Below are 19,807 nucleotides of genomic sequence, written 5' to 3' on the forward strand. Positions count from 1 at the left end.
GCAAAACTCAGGTAAGTGAGGAATACGTGTACTTTCCCATCTGTCTTTCCCTATGTGAGCTACCTTAGTGTCTTTTGAAGTCAGATCCACTGAGCAATGCCTGAAAAAAACAGCTTGGCTTTTGGGTCACCTGGGTGAGCACAGTTCTTTTCCAAAAGATGGGGCACAGAAAATGAGAGATGTTTGCATGAAGAGTAGACAAATAGAACAGCTTCTTTACCCCTTTGGGGAACATTTCAGCATCTGATGCTGACACTAGGGTTGCTGCTCTGTATCATCACATATGATGTTTCAGTGTATATACTGTATGCAGATTTATGTTGTTTAAATCTGCAGTTTGAATTCTCTTCCAGTGTGTTCATACTTTGTGTTTAGTATTACAATTTGCCAACTCAGATAGCGATCAGAAAATATTTATGCACTCCCTTCCAGTTAGTAGCCTGAGTGTGGGATTATTCTTTCCTCCCAAACCTTTACAGTCTTCTGCACAAACCCAATTTACCCAAGTTTTGCATGAGGGAACAAGAAACAAGCATAGCCTTACATGTATCCAGTCCCTGCCTTTACTTACTCCAGTACAGCCACAACAGCCATGAGCCTTAAAAACACAGAAAGCATGAGCCAGAACTGGCCCCAACTAGAGAACTGCGGCAGACTGCTGTGTTACTGAGGGGTAACTATGGCAGCACTGACCTCTTAGTATGCTGATTCTGCAGGGAGAGGCTGAGTCTTTAGGGAAAATGCACCCTGGTTTAATACATCAAGCTATACAATGATATAGCGCTGGTTCTGTCCAGTTGGTAGGGTCAGATAATGCACTGAAAGACTTTCTCGTTGCTTTTCTCTTTGCAAAAAATGTTTAACACTTCAAGGATTCAAATGCAAAAGATCCATGTATTTATTTGCATACCAAAACCAGAAGGCCAGTAATAATCAGAGCACTTGCCTGTTTTGAAAGCAGACAAATTCATACCCCTGCTCTGAAGCGAACAGAGCAGAAACTTGAATATGAATCCCTAATTTCTAATGGGGAATAGGCCCAAATTTTGCCAACTTTGGCTGCCTTTGGGAAGAATTTCATGTTATCTGCCTTTGGATTATTCACTTATGAGGTCTCAGACATCACCTTGATAGCCCAGTAGGCAGGACACTAATCAAGGAAAAATAGGATTCAGGTCTTTGCAAGAGTCATCATGATGTTGGACAGAACAAGGAATAACACACTCTCTCACACTCTTTCATTCTGACAAAAAAAACCAAACAAACAAACAACCACAACAACCCCACAAAAAACCCAAACCACCAAACAACCAAACCAAAACAAACAAAACAAAACAAAACCCACAAAAAAAAAATCCCCCCTCATTAATGCTCTGCTTCATTTTGTCCTTCAGAAACATTTCCCACAGAAGTTGGCCAGTTCTGGTGCATTTCCATATTACATTTCTATCTTGTAGATCTGCACTTTCTGGTAACTCCCACTGCCCAAAAATTCTTGAAGCAGCTTGTCCATCTCCCTGTCCATGCAAAATTATTCCTGGCAGATCTTAATGGGCTCTGCCAATTTGAAGTTATTGACTGCCATAAACTGCCTGGCAGGACCACACCATGGAACCACCGGATCCAGCTGTCCTTTTCTACAAGGCACGTGAACAGTTTCCTTCAGTGAGCTGTTCATGGACATTGCAAATCAGCGGGCACAAATCAGCATCCAGAAGTTGTCTGAACCCTTCCTTCCAAGAGCCTTGGCTCTGTATTTCCTGCCTTTGGCAAAAATCTCCCTTGTGTTGCCCAAATATCATTTAACTCCAGCCCCAGTAATATTTTCTACAATACTCTGATTAGCCTGAACATTTTTATCTACAAACTCTGTACCTTACTATTAATGATCTGCAAAGGCAGGTGAGCCAAGATATTGATTGCCAGTCACAGTAATGAAGGGGCACCTTGCTATTAACCTCTTTCCAGGGAGAATTATCCGTTTATTTCCAGTCTTTTTATCTTATCTCTTAACCACTTTTTAATCCATGGCAGGACTTTATCTTTCACCATATGGTTACTAACTTTCCTTAATAGCCTCTTGCTAAGGACTTTATCATCAAAAGCCTTTTTAAAGTCTAAATAAATTGTATCCACTGTTTCATCTCGGCTCCTCATTTGACTAACTATCTTCCAAGAAATCTCACACATTTACAGAGATAAATGACAAAAGATGAGTTCAGTGGTCTATATCATAAATTCTTTGTCAGAACTTGCATGAAGTCATATTTCTTCTTTTACAGTTTTGCAGCCATCTTTTGTAAGGCTGGACTGTAACATTTCTCTATTTATTTTTTGAGCATTCTTTCATTCTCCCCAGTTCTAAACCCACCCCCACCCCCCCCACCCCCCCCAGCTTTTTATCTGTTTGAGATTTTTTTAGGAGTAGAACTTATTCCCTGGAACAAGTAACCGATATGTCAAATCTAGTTTAGCTGAAAGAAACAACAGACAAAAAATGCAATTAAACAAAGACATGATTATGAGGAAGCTATGTAAATGTAATATAACCACAGATGTGTAGAGGTTAAAAATCTTCAGAAAGCTGCAGTTCTATGCAGTTCTCTAGTGAGGAATCCTCAGACAAGGGCTGGCATCCCTACTTAAAGCAAAGTAAGTGAATGAATAGCCGTGTGAAGATTTACTACCAAGTATTATGCAGAGAACGATGAAGTCTAAACATTGATTGCCATCCAAGGGCTCAGTCATTCATTACTGTTGTGTTTAGCAAATCCTGTTTGAGTTCCTGTTCAAACTGCATATTCCTATCTGGTTTTCTCCAAGTTCCCTATTTCAGAATTTGTCCAAAACCATCTTCCTATTCATCAGTCTTTTCTGTAAATAGGGATCTACCTTTGTGACTGAATGCAACACATCAATGCTAAGTCACATGGTAAACTAAGGTTTAGGAGCACTTCATTACTAAAAGTGTGATATGTGGAGCCACATCAAAGTGTTGCTGCAGTAGCATTGCTGCAAGAGTCTCCCAAATGACAAAGGAAAAAAAAAGAAACGAATCCTTCATTACTTGGAGTCAGTGCCTTTCATAGAGAGCCTAGTGAACAATATATTTATCAACGACTTGAAACATAATGCGTTCCAGCTTTGTTGGACTGAAGTGGGAAAATACTGCAGAGAACCATCCACATCACATTCTGTGACTCAAGTGAAAATGTTTAAGGTCAGCCCAATCTCCATTGGCCTCAACTGGAGACTAAAACACGGGAATCACACTGACCACTGGAGTATATAGACCTTAATCTGTGAGGGATTCATAGGTAATGAAGACTTTGAATTGAACTCAGAATCCAAGGGGATGCTGTGGGACAGCTGTGAGGGGCCTACAGCAGGTGGTGTGGTTACAGAAAGGATACGTTTGATAATTTCCACGTGGATTTATAGTATGCCCTAATTTAAAATAAGAGAGTTATAAAAAAATCCATTTGGAAAGTCACAAAAATACTGGAAGTGTTGTATGGTAAAACAGGCTGCAGCCCCTTTGCTGAACTTGGAAAGAGGATGCCAGGGAGACACTGTCCTCTGGTCCTGGGGCAATGATTACACTAAATCCCTTGGGTTTTACTTAGAAACTATCAGAAAGTGCCTTTCCAGGCAGAAATTCCAAACACATGTATTTACACAGGTAAGGTCTTATCTCTAAAGTCTCTAAAGAGACTGATTTCTTTCCAAAGCAGAGCTATTTACCATTTGGGGTAAATATAGATATTTTTAGACTGTCTTATGAAGGCTGATCTTATCCTCTTGTGAACAGGTCAGCATGCCTTAAATTTGGCCCCAAGTGACTAGAGCTGGTTAGAATGTCAGGTGTACATTTCATCTGAAATTGATCTCTCCAATTGGAAGATCCTTCCAGATCTGTGCTGTGGCATTGTTTTCCCATGCTTCAGTGGGAAAAATACCACTTAATGCATCATCATCATCCTCCTCATCACCCCCTGGTGCACTCTCAGTAACTTTCCTGATGCCTTTTGAAAACTGGAAGAACTGATGCAGTAGACTCCAGGATGCATTAGCACTCAGGATTTATTTTTATTTCAGGAACTTTATTTCAACTCCGTGTAGCAACAATTGGGAATGAAGCACTGGGCCTGTCCTGGTCATGGCCCTTAAACGATTTCTGGTATACTGCTGGTGTTAGATTTTTAATAAAGATGATTCCCCAGAAGAAGTATTTTACCTGTCATTTTCTAGCCTTCCAACTAGTGGCTCCGTTTTTCTAATTTTTGAGTGGAAATATAATCTACTTTGAGACAGCCAAATAAGGATCTCCCCAAAATGAGCAGCTACTTCTGGAAGTATCTTCAGAATCCAGTGATTCTCCCACAGCCCGTATCTGCTTATTTATTTAATTTAGGCTTCTCTTGACTGTTTTGTGTTACCTTTCCAGTAATTTCCTTCAGAATATTTAGTATGTTTCGTAGCAATTTTTATTTTTTGTGTTTGCAGTCTTTGTGTTTTCCAGCCTACTTTTCCTCTTATATCTTCCCTTCTTTGCCACCCCATTTATTTTCTTGCTTGTGCTTCCCGTTTTTAGCCTTGGGAATGCAAATCTTCTTTGACTCTTGCACATTCTTAAGCCTCCATGCTGATTCTATGGATTTTAATTTCCGAGCTTCAAGCAGAGAGTTTCTAAGTTACTTCCTCTTTTAAAAAAAATCTGCTTCTTGAAGTTTAGTATCCCAGAGAGTATGGCTTCTTCATATGTTTCTCTCCTGCAATGAAGCTGGAATTATTTACATGGTAACCATTTCTCAGGGGTTCAGACACAATTTTTAGTCCTTGACAGGACTATGTCAAATGTTGTTTACATTAGGATACAGAAAACTCTGTTCTCTACACACTATTTCAGTGCAGCTTTCACTGAACTAATGCAGGGTTATTTTGGCACCAGCCTTACTGCCTTCATACTCTTTTTCCTCTTCAGTACCACTTCAATATCACTTCAGTTGCTTTTATTTAGAAGTCAGTCCCTCACTCCTGCTATTATCCTTCACGATCTACACTGCTTCTATATCCGTGGGTCTGCATTTTGTGTTATTTCTCTCCTCCAAGCAGTGCCCACGCAAAGCGTTGCACACAGAGCTGCTCCCCCCTCTGCAGCCCGACTTGTCCTCCCTACACAGCTTACACGTAAAAAGTGTGGTATGCCTCTGATAATTCTCATCCCCTTATGCTCCAAAAACGCTGATTTTTTTCCTCTCTGTGATACAGTCCAGATCACCCATTTTCACACTCAGCTTTCTTAGGCTGGTTTATAGGCACTTGCGCTTTTATTTCCCAACTATACGATGACCTAGATGAAAATTGTGATCTAGTTAGTTGAAAAACCCTGTAAAGTCTTTTCAGCTCAGTCGCAAAAGCACTTCCCATGACACGGCACCTCACTTTTATTTACCACTCTGCTAGTGTAAAATGTCCTTAAAATAGAATTTAATTTTAAAATGGATTTAATACTTCTTTATACAGTCAAATTGATTTGAGAAGGCATTTATGTAACTGACAGGTGGATACGTAGATTTTTTTTTTTTTTTAAGGAACCACTTCATTTTGTTGTCTGAAACATATTTGGAGTACATTTTAAACATTCTTTGCACCCAGACATAAAAGCACTGTCCTGATTCCACTGGATATTTTCAAAGATTACCATAACATATGCATCTTACATTTACTTATGTTTCTTTTCAGCTGTAATAGAAATAGTTTATTCTTGAGTTGTTCAAAACTAGCAAGAAATTACCACCTACCTTCCAAATCAAGGCACTTTTTGTTTTTTTTCCAGTTGCTTCAGTTGTGACACACTGTTGCAGCAGTCCTGTACTAGAATGGCCTGCATGGACCTTGAGAAACCAGCACCGTTGTTTTTCAGGACATCTGGCCAAGCCTTTACCCCCTTTTCCATCAGTGCCTGACATTTTGTTGGTCTTCCTCTTTTTATCACACTTTCTTTACCACCACGGCTACTTAACGGCCTCTTCTCTTTTGTGATGTTTATTGGATGCTGTTTTCTCAAGAGGTGAAAATCAAGCTCTGCTTTTACTATTCATTTGAAATAGTGATATAAGACTAACACTAAATGTGCCGTAGCTATGCTGATGATGGCCTAGGAGTCTTGGTGGTCCAACCCTTTGATAGTGATTTTAAAGTCCATTTGTTACATTACTAAAGATGTTTTTAGCTGGCATCACTCAACAGCAAGTGTTAATATTCTACTCCATCACATCTTTCAGAAGGCATTAATTGATTCAGCCTCACTGTAAAACTGTGACAAGGTTCCTTCACAGATGGGGGAGTTTAAATTTGTGGGAGTGTAACCATGACTAACTCAGACAGTAGGTCAGTGTCAGAGCCAGGATCTCTTGCTAAACCAGCCAGACTACAAGAAGATCAAGCCTCTATTTTTGTACATGGTATTCTGGGAAATGGCAGTAGAGATGAATTTTGGAGCCAGTATTTACCTGTGGATGCATGTCTGCATTTCTGTATGTTATTAATGCACACACAGAGGATCTGTGTGTTCACTATACGTGCACACACGGCATAGATGAAAAGACCCCGTTCTTTGTGCTCTTTGCTCACTTTGTGTGTCACTTCATCAGGAGTTGTCTCTGTTCTTGCTCCTCTGAGTGTTGTCAGGGAGGCAGTGCCCTCCTTGCTGCAAGATCTGCATAATGAGTTCAGATGAAGCTGGAGCTGGTGATGTTGTTCCCCTCTGTACTTCTCTTCAGGAGGAGGAATATTCCATCACTGCAAAGTGGTGACAGTACTGGAACTCCAGTTCTGGTATTGCTTCTATTCACGTCTCAAAGGTTTTGTTTTAGTAAGGCACTCCAGCATGCAGGGAGAAGGAGGGCTCTCCTATTTAGAGGCCAAGCAGGAGCCCAGTGCAGAACACACCCACTGACTGGTGCAGCACAGCTCTCCCTCCCATCACCCAAGACAATTTCTTTTAATGTCTGGATTCTGCATGCAACACAAATGTGTTCATGCTCTTGCTCTCTGTCTCAGTTCATTTCTTTCCTTGAGGGAGCAACAGGACAAATCCTTTGATAACTTGTTTCCTGGTTAGAAGCCTTTACCTGCTTTCCCAGAGTGGTTCCCCGTGACTGGGAACCTTTGTAGTCAGCTCTTCCAGCTGTTTGCCTAAATGGTCTTTAGGGAGACTAAATGCAGTGAACCAGGAATAGCAACATCTGACTTCAGCCAGGTCCCATGGGAATTTGGTTATTACTCACTGGATTGGATTGACAACATACCTTAAACCACATACCTGCCAAAGGCTGCATGCCATGAACCTTCACAAACAGCTGCCACTGATGTGCTCCTTTGCAGAAGTGGGGCACTGGGTGACGTGTTTGCTGCAATAATACTGGGCTCCACACCTTCACATGCCAATATTACTTGCGATGTGTGGATGAAAAATTTCTGAGATTAAAGTCTTGATAGTGATTTTGGCCATTTAGTGATCACGTGTCATTGTGTTCACTACAAGCATAAATCCCATCTTGTAGACAGCAGGGAAACTAATGAGGTTTGCCCATATTCCGGCATCATTACCAGGGGTTCCAGCAGAGAAAAATGGAATTTGGTTAAAAAGGGGAAAAGAAACATGAATTTTAAAGGAAATGAGGAGAGGGGATCTCAGGACTGTATATATGAGTATTCAATTTTTTAAGGAAGGCTCTTAATTGACAAGACTTTCAGCACACTTTGCTCATTTAAGGAAAGCTCGGTATAACCAGGTTTTGGTTTTGCCCTAGTCCACTTTTTTTTAATACTGCATGTTTGGCAAAAGTTTAGGGTCATGTTTTTAATTTTTATACTTGAACTCATTAGTCTGTTTCTATTTAAAGTTAAATAGAAAAGCTCATTTTTCATGCAGGCCTTCATCTCTACAGAATAGCTTGCCGGTCATATACAAAAATGTTAAATTCTGTCAAACATTGGCATTATCTTGGTATATCCTCAGGCTGAGATCTCCTCAATCTATTTGATTGAGAGTGTCATTGGCTCTTGCAACAACACTCCACATCCAATTTTAGCCTTAGCACCACAGTGTACTTTGAGGTGTAAATCTGTCAGGTATCCAAGCACAACAGGTTACTTTGACCGTTTAAACCCAGTTCTCCCCAATCAGCCTTATGAATAATAAAAAGCAGAATGGCCTATTCCAGTTTTCTACATGTAAAGGCAATGACTTAATCAGCAGAAAGGACTGGAGGAGAAATCAGAACTGAACTCTGAGGAAAGGGAGTCTAACAGTTTCTTCTCTCCAGAAGAATATTCTAAAGTAAATAAACTAGTATTTTCCAAGACCCTTTATTGAAAAGAATTTCCAGCCTGAGAGATTTCGTTGCAGCATTGAATGAGAGGTGTTGGATTCCTTTGCATCTTCTTGAAGAGCAAAAAGAATTTATAAATCAGACTTCTGGGAGTTGTTATCTCACAGCTTCTTCTAACAAACACAACAATTTGTTTTAAAGGCTTTCACCAAAGATGTCATAAGTGGTAATCCCTACGTTGTAAGTGGGTACTTAATGTGATTTAACTTAATGCTGATGATGCAAAGCTATTCTCCCCCAAAGCCCATTAAGAACATCCAATTTTCTGGTAGACTAACATTCCTGCTTACTATCATAGAGATAAGTGACTGTTTAACCAGGACAATAAGGAATACTTTCAAACCAAGGCTGCAAAACTGAGTGGCCACAAAACTGTTCTTTGTGAAAGTTCAGACTTTGAATGTAAATGTCACAAGCTTTTTAGAAGTAGTTTGAATTTCTGTATGTACAGACATGTGCATGCAAGCACTTTGCATCATCTTAATGGGTGTACCGTGAATTTCATTATTTATGATATCAGTCGGCATGGTCTAGTCAGAAAAAGGCCAGTGCAAGCTATTTGTGTAAATTAAGTTAAGAAATGGATAAATAATGAGTTTTATTTCGTGTCTCTCGAAAGTGCAGATAATTCTAACAGTTTATCCAAGCTAATGCTTCTCACACCACATGCTTTTTGTGGATTCTGTACATGCAGAACAGCACAAAAGGAAATGTCTCTGGCATCATTAACAAAACATGCTAACAGTGATATTTGAAAAGCTTCAGGATGCAAAGTAGAAGTGAAGGCAAACTTTTCAGGAGCTTAAGGCTGCTCACTTGGGTCTAATATAGACTTAGCACTTTGCAGGTCAGTGGCTCTGCTATTTGTCTCTGACCTAACAGATCTGGAGTTCTTCACATCAAAACCAAGTCTTGCTGAGCTGAGATCAAACGTGTTAAGGTAAGGATCTTGCCAGTGATTTATCGTGCCAGGGAGGGTGATCAGGCCATAAGGGGCCACTGCAAATGAAGCTGACATTCCAGCAATTTCTCATGTGTAGTTATAAGGTAATTTTCTCAGGCAGAGCTTTTAAGTCAAAATAAATTTGCTCATTGTATTTTTCTGTATTGTCTATAATGTCTGAAATCCTTGGAGGAATATTTATTTATGCAGCACAGCTAATTTCTAAGTAAGAACTTGTTCCTGGTGATGAACATTTAAAATGGCAGTTACCTACAAGGGAGATTAAATTCTTCCAAATGGCAGAGCATGTTTCCCATGTGCAGATAAATAGCTCACACTGTTTTCTGTCACACATAAGGAGCACACAAGACTTGCAATGCACAAACAGTGCAAAACACAGGAGAACTACACAGAGTAATACGAGTCTTGTTTGTACAAACCCCTCCTCAATCCCACCATTTCAAATGAGTGCTTGTGGAAGGGTTTCCAGGATCAAGTTCTTAATAGCCACAACTTCATTAAAGCCCAGTGACAGCCCAATAATTGATTATGTAAACAAATACTACTCCTTCCCACTCTCAATTAAATGGATTTTTAAAAATCTTTCATTATTTCACTTTTTAAGGTGCAGTAAGTGACATCAAGGATCATACTCCATAAAAACCACTGCTATCGTTACCCAACTCATCCAGTGATGGCTTATCTTTGTAATCAGTGAAAACGGAAAGCACAGTTAGTTTTTTAGTCATCCTGGTTTCACAAGCAGTGTTTTCTGATGCAGTTAAAGAGAGCAAACGTTCTTCTCTGGCAATTAGAGTCCCACTGATGAAAGGATAAGTAAAGCTTGGGAGCTTAGTTTCTTAGGAATACATGAAATATTACCTGAGCTATGTTATTGCTCCTGTATTGTTCTACTAACAGCAGACAAATTCTTCATTAACTGAAAAAAGTAAAAATTACTTTGAGGAAAGCCTTTATGTGCTGCAACAAAAGTTTCTTCCCACAGGTTTAATAAGGCAGCCAAAAGGAGTAAAATGTTTGTGGTGGGTATAGTTCAAAGACAATACAATCTGAATTTTCTTCTCTTTAGATTAATTTTCTTGAACAACCAGGCGCAAAATAATCCCTTTAATGAGACTGAATTGAAATAACGGATGCTGTATCAGCATGTGGCACAGTGAGAAACTGAAATAGAAAAGGGTATCATCACAGTTTGGCAGCCTGGGTTTTGTGCAGGAAATACTTGGGGGGAGGAGGAAAGTAAGCACGCTACTGCATGTTGTTAAGACTTATTTAATCTTCTTAACTAATTACTCACACTTCCTAATTCAAAATCATACAAACAAAAATGTTTAGATAAGCCGGGAGTTTTTTCAAATGGGTACCCCCTACAGCTTAGAAAACAAACATGACAGGTTTCCCCTGTCTGATGTGCTGCCATTTGCAGAAGAACAGACCCAACTCCCAGAAAGACAGAAGACTAATTAAGACAGGAAGACAGGCAGGTCAAACATTTGGTGTGAGGGATGTGGGACATAGGGGAGAAAAAATCATGTTACATTCCACTTTCACAGCAGACTGACGGGAGGCTTCAAGCCCTTTCTCTGATTCCATTTGCTGCTCAGAGCCCCTGGATTCCTCAGTTTCTCCTCCCATCACACCCTTTCCTCACATACCATTCTCTAAACCCCTTCTATCTGTGAGTTGGCTCAGTGGGGGACTTGCCCTGTCTGCCTTTAAGCACCTGAACAACATCCAGGTGAGCAGAACAGGGCAGCAGCCCCTGCAGACAGGTCCTGCTTTGCCCTCTCTGGGACTGAAAAGAGACCGAGCTCCTGCCACCATTAGGGCTTGATCAGGGGAATCCTCCTCCAGCTCATGTTGCCCACACTGAAGCCTGACTTAATTTACACAGCCTGAAATGTCACTGAACCTTGATGTATTCACCTCTTTCAAACACTTGGCTTCTGATCCAAAGTCCCCTGGTTTGAAGCACTGGCTTTAATTTTGGTAGAGTTGGCTCAGGCCTTGCTACTTGGGATTTAGACCCAGAGAAGGCAAACCCCCTGGTCTTCTCATCAGACGCCTGCCCTCGGCACAGGACTGGGCGTGCACAAACAAACTTGTACCAGGGCCGGCTGCACTGCTGCACTGACAGCAAAACCAGAGCAGCCCCACTCACTTCTTGGGCATTTTATTTCCCATCCCACTTTTTTGATCCTCCTGCTGTACTATGTTCGTAAAGGTTTAAAATTCTCCAACCTTCTCAGTACACTCACAAGTTTGCACTCTAGGTTTCTTGAATGCAATTTCAAGCTTGATTTTATGAAGGAAAGCCCCATTTATGGTACACCACATCCAAAAGCCATGACATTATCCATCAGGCTCTGAAGTCCAAATGAGTGTTTAAAAAAAAACAAGCATGCCACAGCACACAGAGCTTTAGAACAGAGCTCTTTTTCCTTTTCAATTTTTTTCTTTTTTTTTTTTTTCCGTTTTTAATTTTTACAATGTGGGGAGTGTGAGCAAGGAGAGAGAAAGACAACCCAGCAGCCAAGGAGGAAAAAGAAAAATCAACATATTCTGGTTTTGTTTGGCCTTTCAGACCTCACAGACTCTAGAGCATGTGTCGAGTTTCCAGTGAAACAGCTTTGTTTCCCAGTACAAACATCCCTCTGGAGGCTGTTGCCACTGATTCCTTTTCCTCAACTGGGACCCGATTCAGCTCCCACTGAAACCAGCTGGATTTTTCCTTTTGTTCTGCTCTGGACCTTTTGGACCTCTTGTAGCTGAAAACCAGCGATGCCCACGGGAACTTGCTTGCCTGAATTAAATTTGGTGCAAAGTTGTTCTTGTACAGTTTGCCGTAACTCTCATACAATGGCAGTTCCTCCACGGCTGTAAGGCATCTCGCTAAAGAACCCAAATCTGGGTGACTTCTGAGGATGGTTCAGCTCTGGGGTAATGAATGACAGGAGAAACACCTGGGCAGGGGAGCTGGGCCAGCCAAGCTGCCTTGGCTGCTGCAGGGGTATCCCCTGGAAGCAGCACAGCCACTGGCGCTGCCCAGAGAGGCTCATTCATGGCTCAGAAGCAGGGTTCTGCGCTGACAGTGCTTGGGGAGGTTGGCCTTGAAGCCCAGAATGCGCTTTTTGTGAACTGCCAGCAAGAAGCTGTGACTCTTGCTGGACACCTGAACAATCCTCTTAAAAACAAAATTAAATGGCAATGCTGATACATCGTCGGTCATTCAGCCAGCGGACTGCTGGCATTGGCTTTTGCTTTCCTAGTGCCTTCTTATAAACAAGGATTTTGCTGATTCCATAGCCAGCTGCTGGTTTCCAGTCACTCCCAGGAGTGCCTCACAGCACACTCTAGAATGTGAAAGATTTGCTGCATCAAGACAGCCATAAAAGTGAAGGAAAACAAGGCCTGTGAAAATAAACAAGCTGCACCTCTGATTGGCAATCCCACCTAGTTCATTCCCTTACAATCGTACTAATCATTAGGACTCTTGCAATGTTTCCCAAGGAGAGGAAATGAAGTTGCTGAGATGGGAAAGGATATGAAATTTCCTGACCAGACTGAGGCACAGGTGCCCGGTATCTGGGATGTTATGCAGTATTTACCAAGGGAAATGCTGCTGCTGGATTTTTTGCATGCCTCTAAAATTGTTGTCCGTCCCCCCTCAAAAAGAAGTGCCATTATGTACTTCCTAAGGCCTCCAGCTCTGAGAAGATGCTGAGGGCCAAGCAGCTGTGATTCTCTTATAAAGTACTTTGGCATCTGATGCCCCCTCCCCCATCCCAGCAGATTTAGTGTCAAAAGCTCTCTAAGGAAAAAACCACATATGAAAAAAAGATCTTTGATGGAATGAAACTATAACCAGCTACTAAATCAATTGAGTTAGGAAATTCCCATTCCTTCCTCCATTCATCCAGAACCAAATCTCCTGTGGGAAGCCATTATTATATTTGGATGTTAAAATCCTCTTCCTGTACCAAAAAACATCTCTGGAGCTACAACAGCACAAAAACCTTGTTTATTAAATCCATGGGAAAATAATTCCACCTCCAAAGAGCTGAATGCTGGGCCACTGTCTGTCCACTGCCTGAAGTTCTTAGTTAAACAGCTGGGGAGCCTGAAGAAAATGTCTCATGACATCATCACTAAGCAATAGCGAATTAAGAATGTAGATCATCATTTCACTCACACATCATTTGAGAACATTTTCAAGAAAGGAAATGAAAAGTTACATTGTTGCCACCTGTGTTGATTACTCCCATGAATTAAGAGAGCCCAAAATCTTTTTTTTTTCCCCTGTATGTTTTACAGAAAGACAATACAAAAAAGAGGCAGTGAGCATGCAGGAATCCCCAGTGAATGTAAAAATCAGTTCCATTTCCCAAATCCAGGGCCAGCCCCTGGCTCAACAGCAGAGGGAATTTGAAGTGCCATGAAACTAAAGTTCCTTCATCTAAGAGCTGCAAAGGAGGTATTAGTTCTGTGCTTTATTTTAATTAGTTATATTTATACACGCACTCATAAAGATAGTTGTTTAGTACTTCCTTGCTGGTAAATAGTGATGAAAACACAAAATACATTTTCTTCCTGGTCTAAACTTTGCTATTGCTGCACTGCAGATCAGAATGTCCAGCCTGGGTTTGTTCACATCCCTTCCTCTTTGAATATTTATCACTCCAATTACCTGCATGGTTTAAAATGAACATTAAGTTGCTAATTATTACTAAGCCAGCTGCGATGGATGGCTACTGAAACAAGAGATTGTAGTTGTTTATTTGCAAAGCTGAATTTGCTTTGTATTATGCTAAAAACATTTACTCTTGGCTTGATTTCAAAACTGATGAGCATCCAAAATGCTGTTGAACTCAGTGCGTAATGCTTGTGAAATGCAGGTCTTGTGCAAAATGCAATGTATGATTTTCTTCCAACTACATGTCAGCTGTTTCAAAGTAACTTGGAATTTTTACGTGGCAACTTTGGAGTTTACTTTTCCTTTGTATACTTTTTGGTAGGTTGAGGTATCTCCAAGGCTCTGAACCTGTAGAATGGGTCAGATCGCTTTCTTGATCAGCCCTGTGGAACTCTGTCAACAGAAGCTATTTATAATCAGCCACAGGCAGAATTTGAACCTAGTGAAGACATGGTGGGACCATTATCTTGCAAAGTTCGAGCAAAAGATCTCTGAGAACATGTGTGTATGAGCAAGAGGTTATTGACAGTACCAGGAGGGATGTCACTGTTCTCTTTAGGAAAATCCATGCCCTCTCCATCTCTCCTTTGGAAAGGAACAGAAATTGCCCAGAGACCTGCATGATGAGATCTCACGAGAACAATGACACTCCAAGGGGCATCATGTTCACAGGGGCAACTGGGAGCTTCCACCCAGGCCTGTCACGTGGCGCTGTTTGGCACAGCCCCTCCCTCCCCCCTCGACCTCACACAGCCCAGCACCTGCACCCCCAGCTCTCCTGCTCTGCTGGCCCCTTTGGCATCACTGGGGAAAAAGCGTGTTCGGTTTCCTCCTTTGCCCACTGCACACCCACAGCAGCCAGACTTCTCCTTACAGAGGCCTTGGCTGCTTTGCCAGTCGGGTTTGTTCCTGGCTGAATTGCTGCACTGCCAGGGACACCTCAGTACAGCAGCAAAGTTGGCCTTTTATCTTCTTGCTCTGACACTACTGCCATTACTGCCCCTACTGAGAGTAAACGGCAAACAAAATGCTTGTGTATTCCAAGATTTTTCAAGTGCTCCCTTCTTCCCTTTGCCTTTTGGCACAATGCTATTGATAGCACCCAACAGGCCAGATCATTTAACTACCACAATACCACATAGCAAATGCATGACACACTATAGACTTTTTCTTCTCCCCACTGCATATCACAAAAGGTAACACTAGGACTCAAACAAAAACAAATTACCTCAGTAACTCCTGGAAAACTCAAGTGGTTAATCAGTTACCTTTTATTTACATATATATGCTTAATGCTGAATTAAGTTGTAAAAACCAAAGGCTGATTTATAGCCCCAGTCAGCCTTAATTAACATTGATTCCAGGGGAATAGTAAATGTGAATAGCCTTCACAATTGAGGTTGAACAATGAACTCACTGGGTGTTGTCCAATTTGTAGCATGATTTACATGGAAGCAAGCCCTTCTTTTTCTAGGGTTACCCCTTTTTTATCTGGTGTTTAGGATGGGTTATATATAATCCATAGATAGGAACATTTGCTGTCAAATATTCTCCCTGATTTAGAGTTAGCCTTTACCATGGTCACTATAAATAAGGGAGAAAAAAACCCAATTTGAGGCTTTGCAGGGATTCCTTTTTCTTGCCATGTGTCATCGCTTCTCCATTTCATGGCATTTTTACGAAGTGGCCATAATGAAAGTCAGATTAAATGTACAGGATATATACGTTTAATCAACAGCCATTGGAGTCAGTAGTGCTGGAAGAGTTATAAAAGCCCCTGTGAATGCAAATTTATTGCAAAAGAATCTGCGTCTCGGTGGTAGGAATATCTGCTGAATGGTACTACCTGACACAGAACACCTAAAACTTTCAAAAGTGAATTATTTAAGTGTAAGACTTTGCTTGTAAAGCCGCCAGCTGCTGGATTTCAAGACTTGAAACTGTTCCAAAACATGGGACTAGGTACTTTATTTGTGCACTAGAGTAAATACTCTGATTTTACTGCCAATTTAAATGTGCTCAGTTTACAGTAATGAGCTTGTATAGGCAATACCTTGTTTATAGAAAGTGGAACAGGAAGAAACTAACATTAACCATTAACAGTAGCAATTTCTCTTGCTTTCAGCTCTAACTTTATGCCAAATAGATCCTTCCCATGTCCTATCTGAAATATTTACTATTACTGTTCTTTTTCTAAGTCAGTGGGATAAACGGAGCATTCAATAAAACCATACAGCTTTCCCTTCCAGTCAGCTTGAAATGCAGCACTCTTCTGTAATTCCAAGGCACTATTTCTCATTCCTATGGTGAAACATACTTCAAGAACAAATATATGTCCTGTGTACTAGCAAACCTGATGATAGGTGTTAATCACAGACAAATGGAGTTAACAATTTTTAATCTATTTGAAAAAGAACAGACCACTTCTCTAAGGGAAGTGTACTGAATTGTGGCTGCCACGATTTCTCAGGTTCTTGTACTCAACCAAACTGCTTTATTCTTTCAGTGCAGCTCACACAAGAAGCCCATGTGTTTATGTACATCCTGTCACCTTAAACAAACATGCTTACATCTTCTCTGGCCATCTGCTCTTGAAGCTGGAAGATTTTCTCCCTTCCCGTCCCTCGGCACCCCCCCCCCCCCCCCCCCCCCTTCCCCGGAAACACTCACTGGGTGCAGAGTTAACTCTGAGAAAACTCAGTGGAAAGCACGGAGTAAATTCCTTCTTCCACACAGGTCACAGATTTCAGTGTCTCTTTGCTTCACTTACAGTCTAAAAGTGACAATGATACACCAGAGGATTTTGGCTTATGGCACTGGTCACTAGAGATCATACTGGTGATTCTTTCACTGTCTCACTTTGGGTTAGCTCCAGAATGTCCAAACAGGGCCCAGTACTTGAGTGTGCTGAACAGTGTCATCACTGAGCAGGAAGACACCTGCACAGTCTGAGGAGCTCACAGTCCACGGACACAAACAGGCTCAGGATAAATAGGGCATGCAAGGAAAGCAGTGGGAGTGGTGTGGTAGGTCCTGAGTTCAGCAGCCTCTGAAGACCTAAACAGGGGGCACGGGGGAGTAAAGAAAGGACAGACACTGGAATGGATGGAGGGGCACACAGCAAAGAGGCTGAAGTTTGAGGCATAGGGAAGATGAGGAAACACAACAGAAACACATCCATAATAGCAAAAGCACATGGAATTATTGGTTCCTGTGTACAGTTCTATCGCCGGGGTCTTTTCCAGGCAGGCACAGGTTCCTCCCACACAAGGCCACAGTGAGCCAGGCACAAGTGAGCTCTGGAGCAGGAGCTGTGACACTGCAGTTACTGTGGCACTGAGCCTGAGCTGATAAGCCCTGCTGAGAGGAACAGGACTTCATTTGGCTTGGAGAATAGGTTTGAGCACACTCATGTCTGGTAATTGAAAACACGAGATGTATTTTTGCCTTCATGTGTATAAAGATGGGCCACTTTCTCTCACCTGTGTATCTCTGATTGGAACTGAGACTCCTCAAGCTTTCAAAGGGTCCCTGTCTTTATTAACACAGCCTTGTATGTGAAAAAACCAAACCAAAACAGGTGGTGAACATTCCTTCTCTCTGCGTGTGAGCTCCTGCTTTCAGTGGAGTCAAGGGTAAATTTCTTGTGAATTTCAAGGAGGCCAGGACATCCTCTTACATATTTAAAGTTGTATTTCATGGAATCCAATAAAAGTACATTGATATCTGGACTACAAGGAACCCAAATGTTGCCTGGACTTTTTGAACATTTTATTCTTAAAAAGGTTTAAAAGACAGAAAGAGTCTGAATACCTGAAAAACTTCTCACTCAGTCATTTTCATGTAGTGGCTTCTTTATACTTGCTAATAAATAATTGCATCCTGTTCTTAATTCAGCAGAATTCAACTGACAAGTATGCAGCTACCAGTAAAAATCTACTTTAAATAAACTCGTTTGTCATTACCTTTCTCAAGACAGCTGTTGTCAGCGCCATTACCATTTAAATTTGTTTTGCCCCTGACAATTAAAATGATATCAACACTGAGAGAATGTAACAATTTCCATTGTTCCTAGCAGATAAGGAAGTTAATTTTGTGCTGCAAGCCGTCACTGTAGCCATAATTAACTGACTGTGTATTGAAGAACTGTGATGTTTGAGATTATTCAGCCTTGACTGGGATGTATCAGTGACTAAATGTTTACTTACTGAACTGAGTGATTACTCCAAATCCTTGTCTTGTCTCCAGCAGTTTCAAGGCTTTTTCTCTGTTACAGGTATTTCTTTTTTTAGTTTATTTGTTACAGTTTTTGAACTAAATTTGAACATCAACCAATGTTTAGACTTTGATGTTGCTTCTATAATGACACTGCTATAGAATACAGAAAGACATCAGGGGCTGACCTCTGCCTGAACTCTTGAAAACTCTAATGTTCACACACAAAAATAGGTTTCAGCTCTTTTGTATTCGAATCTGCAGCTTTTCTCATGAGTTTGCTGTTATATACATTACTGCTTCTTCATGCAGGAGACCTGATGACTTTTCTTCCTTTTCTAGATTTTCATCAATAATGAGTGGCAGAATTCTGAAAGTGGAAGAATATTCCCAGTATATAATCCAGCAACAGGAGAACAAATCTGTGATATTCAGGAAGCTGACAAGGTAATGTATCCCGTGAATGGCTATATGTTTAATGTATGAATTAAATGTATAACAGATAATAGAAATGTATAAATAGATCAAAGCAACCAGTCCAGAATAGCACTGTTGGACAGTTCTTCTATTAATCGTAGCTCCAAAACCCACCATGTGACTAAGGTTGTATAACAGCAAATTCCATAAGCCTGCTTGTGTTATTTACCTGTGCCTTCAATTTTCTTCTTCCTTCTTCCCAGGTTGATACAGACAAGGCAGTGAGGGCAGCTCGGCTGGCTTTTTCCCTTGGTTCCGTTTGGAGGAGAATGGATGCCTCGGAAAGAGGCCATCTTTTGGATAAGTTAGCAGACTTGGTTGAAAGGGACAGGGCAATTCTTGCTGTAAGTGGCACATCAAAATCAGTTGACAGTTTTACATTCTGAGAGCCAATTCGTTCATGAATGGGTTGATACGAATTGTATGTGAAAAGCACACGCAGCTTCCTGGCTGAAATGGCTCTCTCCACTTACACTGTCTGTGATGCAAAACCCATAAAAGCCAACAAGAGGCTTCCAGTGGGGTCAGATCAGCTTTAAATTGGACGTCACACTAAAGCAGGGGTGTGCACCTAACTAATGTAACTCTTCTAGAATAAGAAATGGAGCTAGGGTGGTTTGTGCAGCCAGGAAGGGAAGGGCAGGTGAGGTGCTCAGGGACACTCAGCTGGTGACACAGAGTCCGGGTGCGGCTCCGTGTGGCTCTGGGATGAAGCCATGGAACGGTGGCATTGTTAATGTTGTTTTCCGCGTGTCAAGTGCTTTGAACTAAGCCCGTGAACATCTTAATTCCAGCTTTGTCAACACTTAAATCATCTTACCGCCGGCGGTTACTGTAAAATCGCCATGGGGAGAAGGAAGTGCACAGCAAATCAAGTTTACTCTGCCTGTCATTTAATTTTTATTTCTGGAGCCAAGTTCTTTACTGAGTTGCACTGCAGGCAGTGTCATTAATTGCTCTTGGGGATATAAGTCAGTGCAGAATTAGGCCTCCATTCTTCTGTATAGAAACTCATTTGATGGTTGGTGTGTTACACACGGGCGTCCTTTGCCCATTCTT

General features: G+C 41.3%; 1 protein-coding gene across 3 annotated transcripts in view; it reads left to right on the top strand.

Moving 5' to 3' along the window:
- The window catches only part of ALDH1A2 (aldehyde dehydrogenase 1 family member A2), a 98,978-nt gene that overhangs the window by 50,974 nt on the left and 28,197 nt on the right, over positions 1-19,807 (top strand). For 2 of the 3 annotated variants that reach the window (XM_066195902.1, XM_066195901.1), the window contains 2 exons: positions 18,614-18,718; positions 18,952-19,092. In XM_066195902.1, coding sequence (XP_066051999.1) covers positions 18,614-18,718; positions 18,952-19,092 — 246 coding nt within the window. Of the gene's footprint in view, positions 1-13,759; positions 13,838-18,613; positions 18,719-18,951; positions 19,093-19,807 lie in introns of those variants that run through there. The other variant, XM_066195903.1, reaches the window with a different exon arrangement.

This window comes from Chamaea fasciata, unplaced genomic scaffold, assembly GCF_029207755.1.
Source record: "Chamaea fasciata isolate MVZ Bird 193981 ecotype frontalis unplaced genomic scaffold, bChaFas1.0.hap1 SCAF_14, whole genome shotgun sequence".
In the NCBI taxonomy this organism is placed as follows: Eukaryota; Metazoa; Chordata; class Aves; order Passeriformes; family Sylviidae; genus Chamaea; species Chamaea fasciata.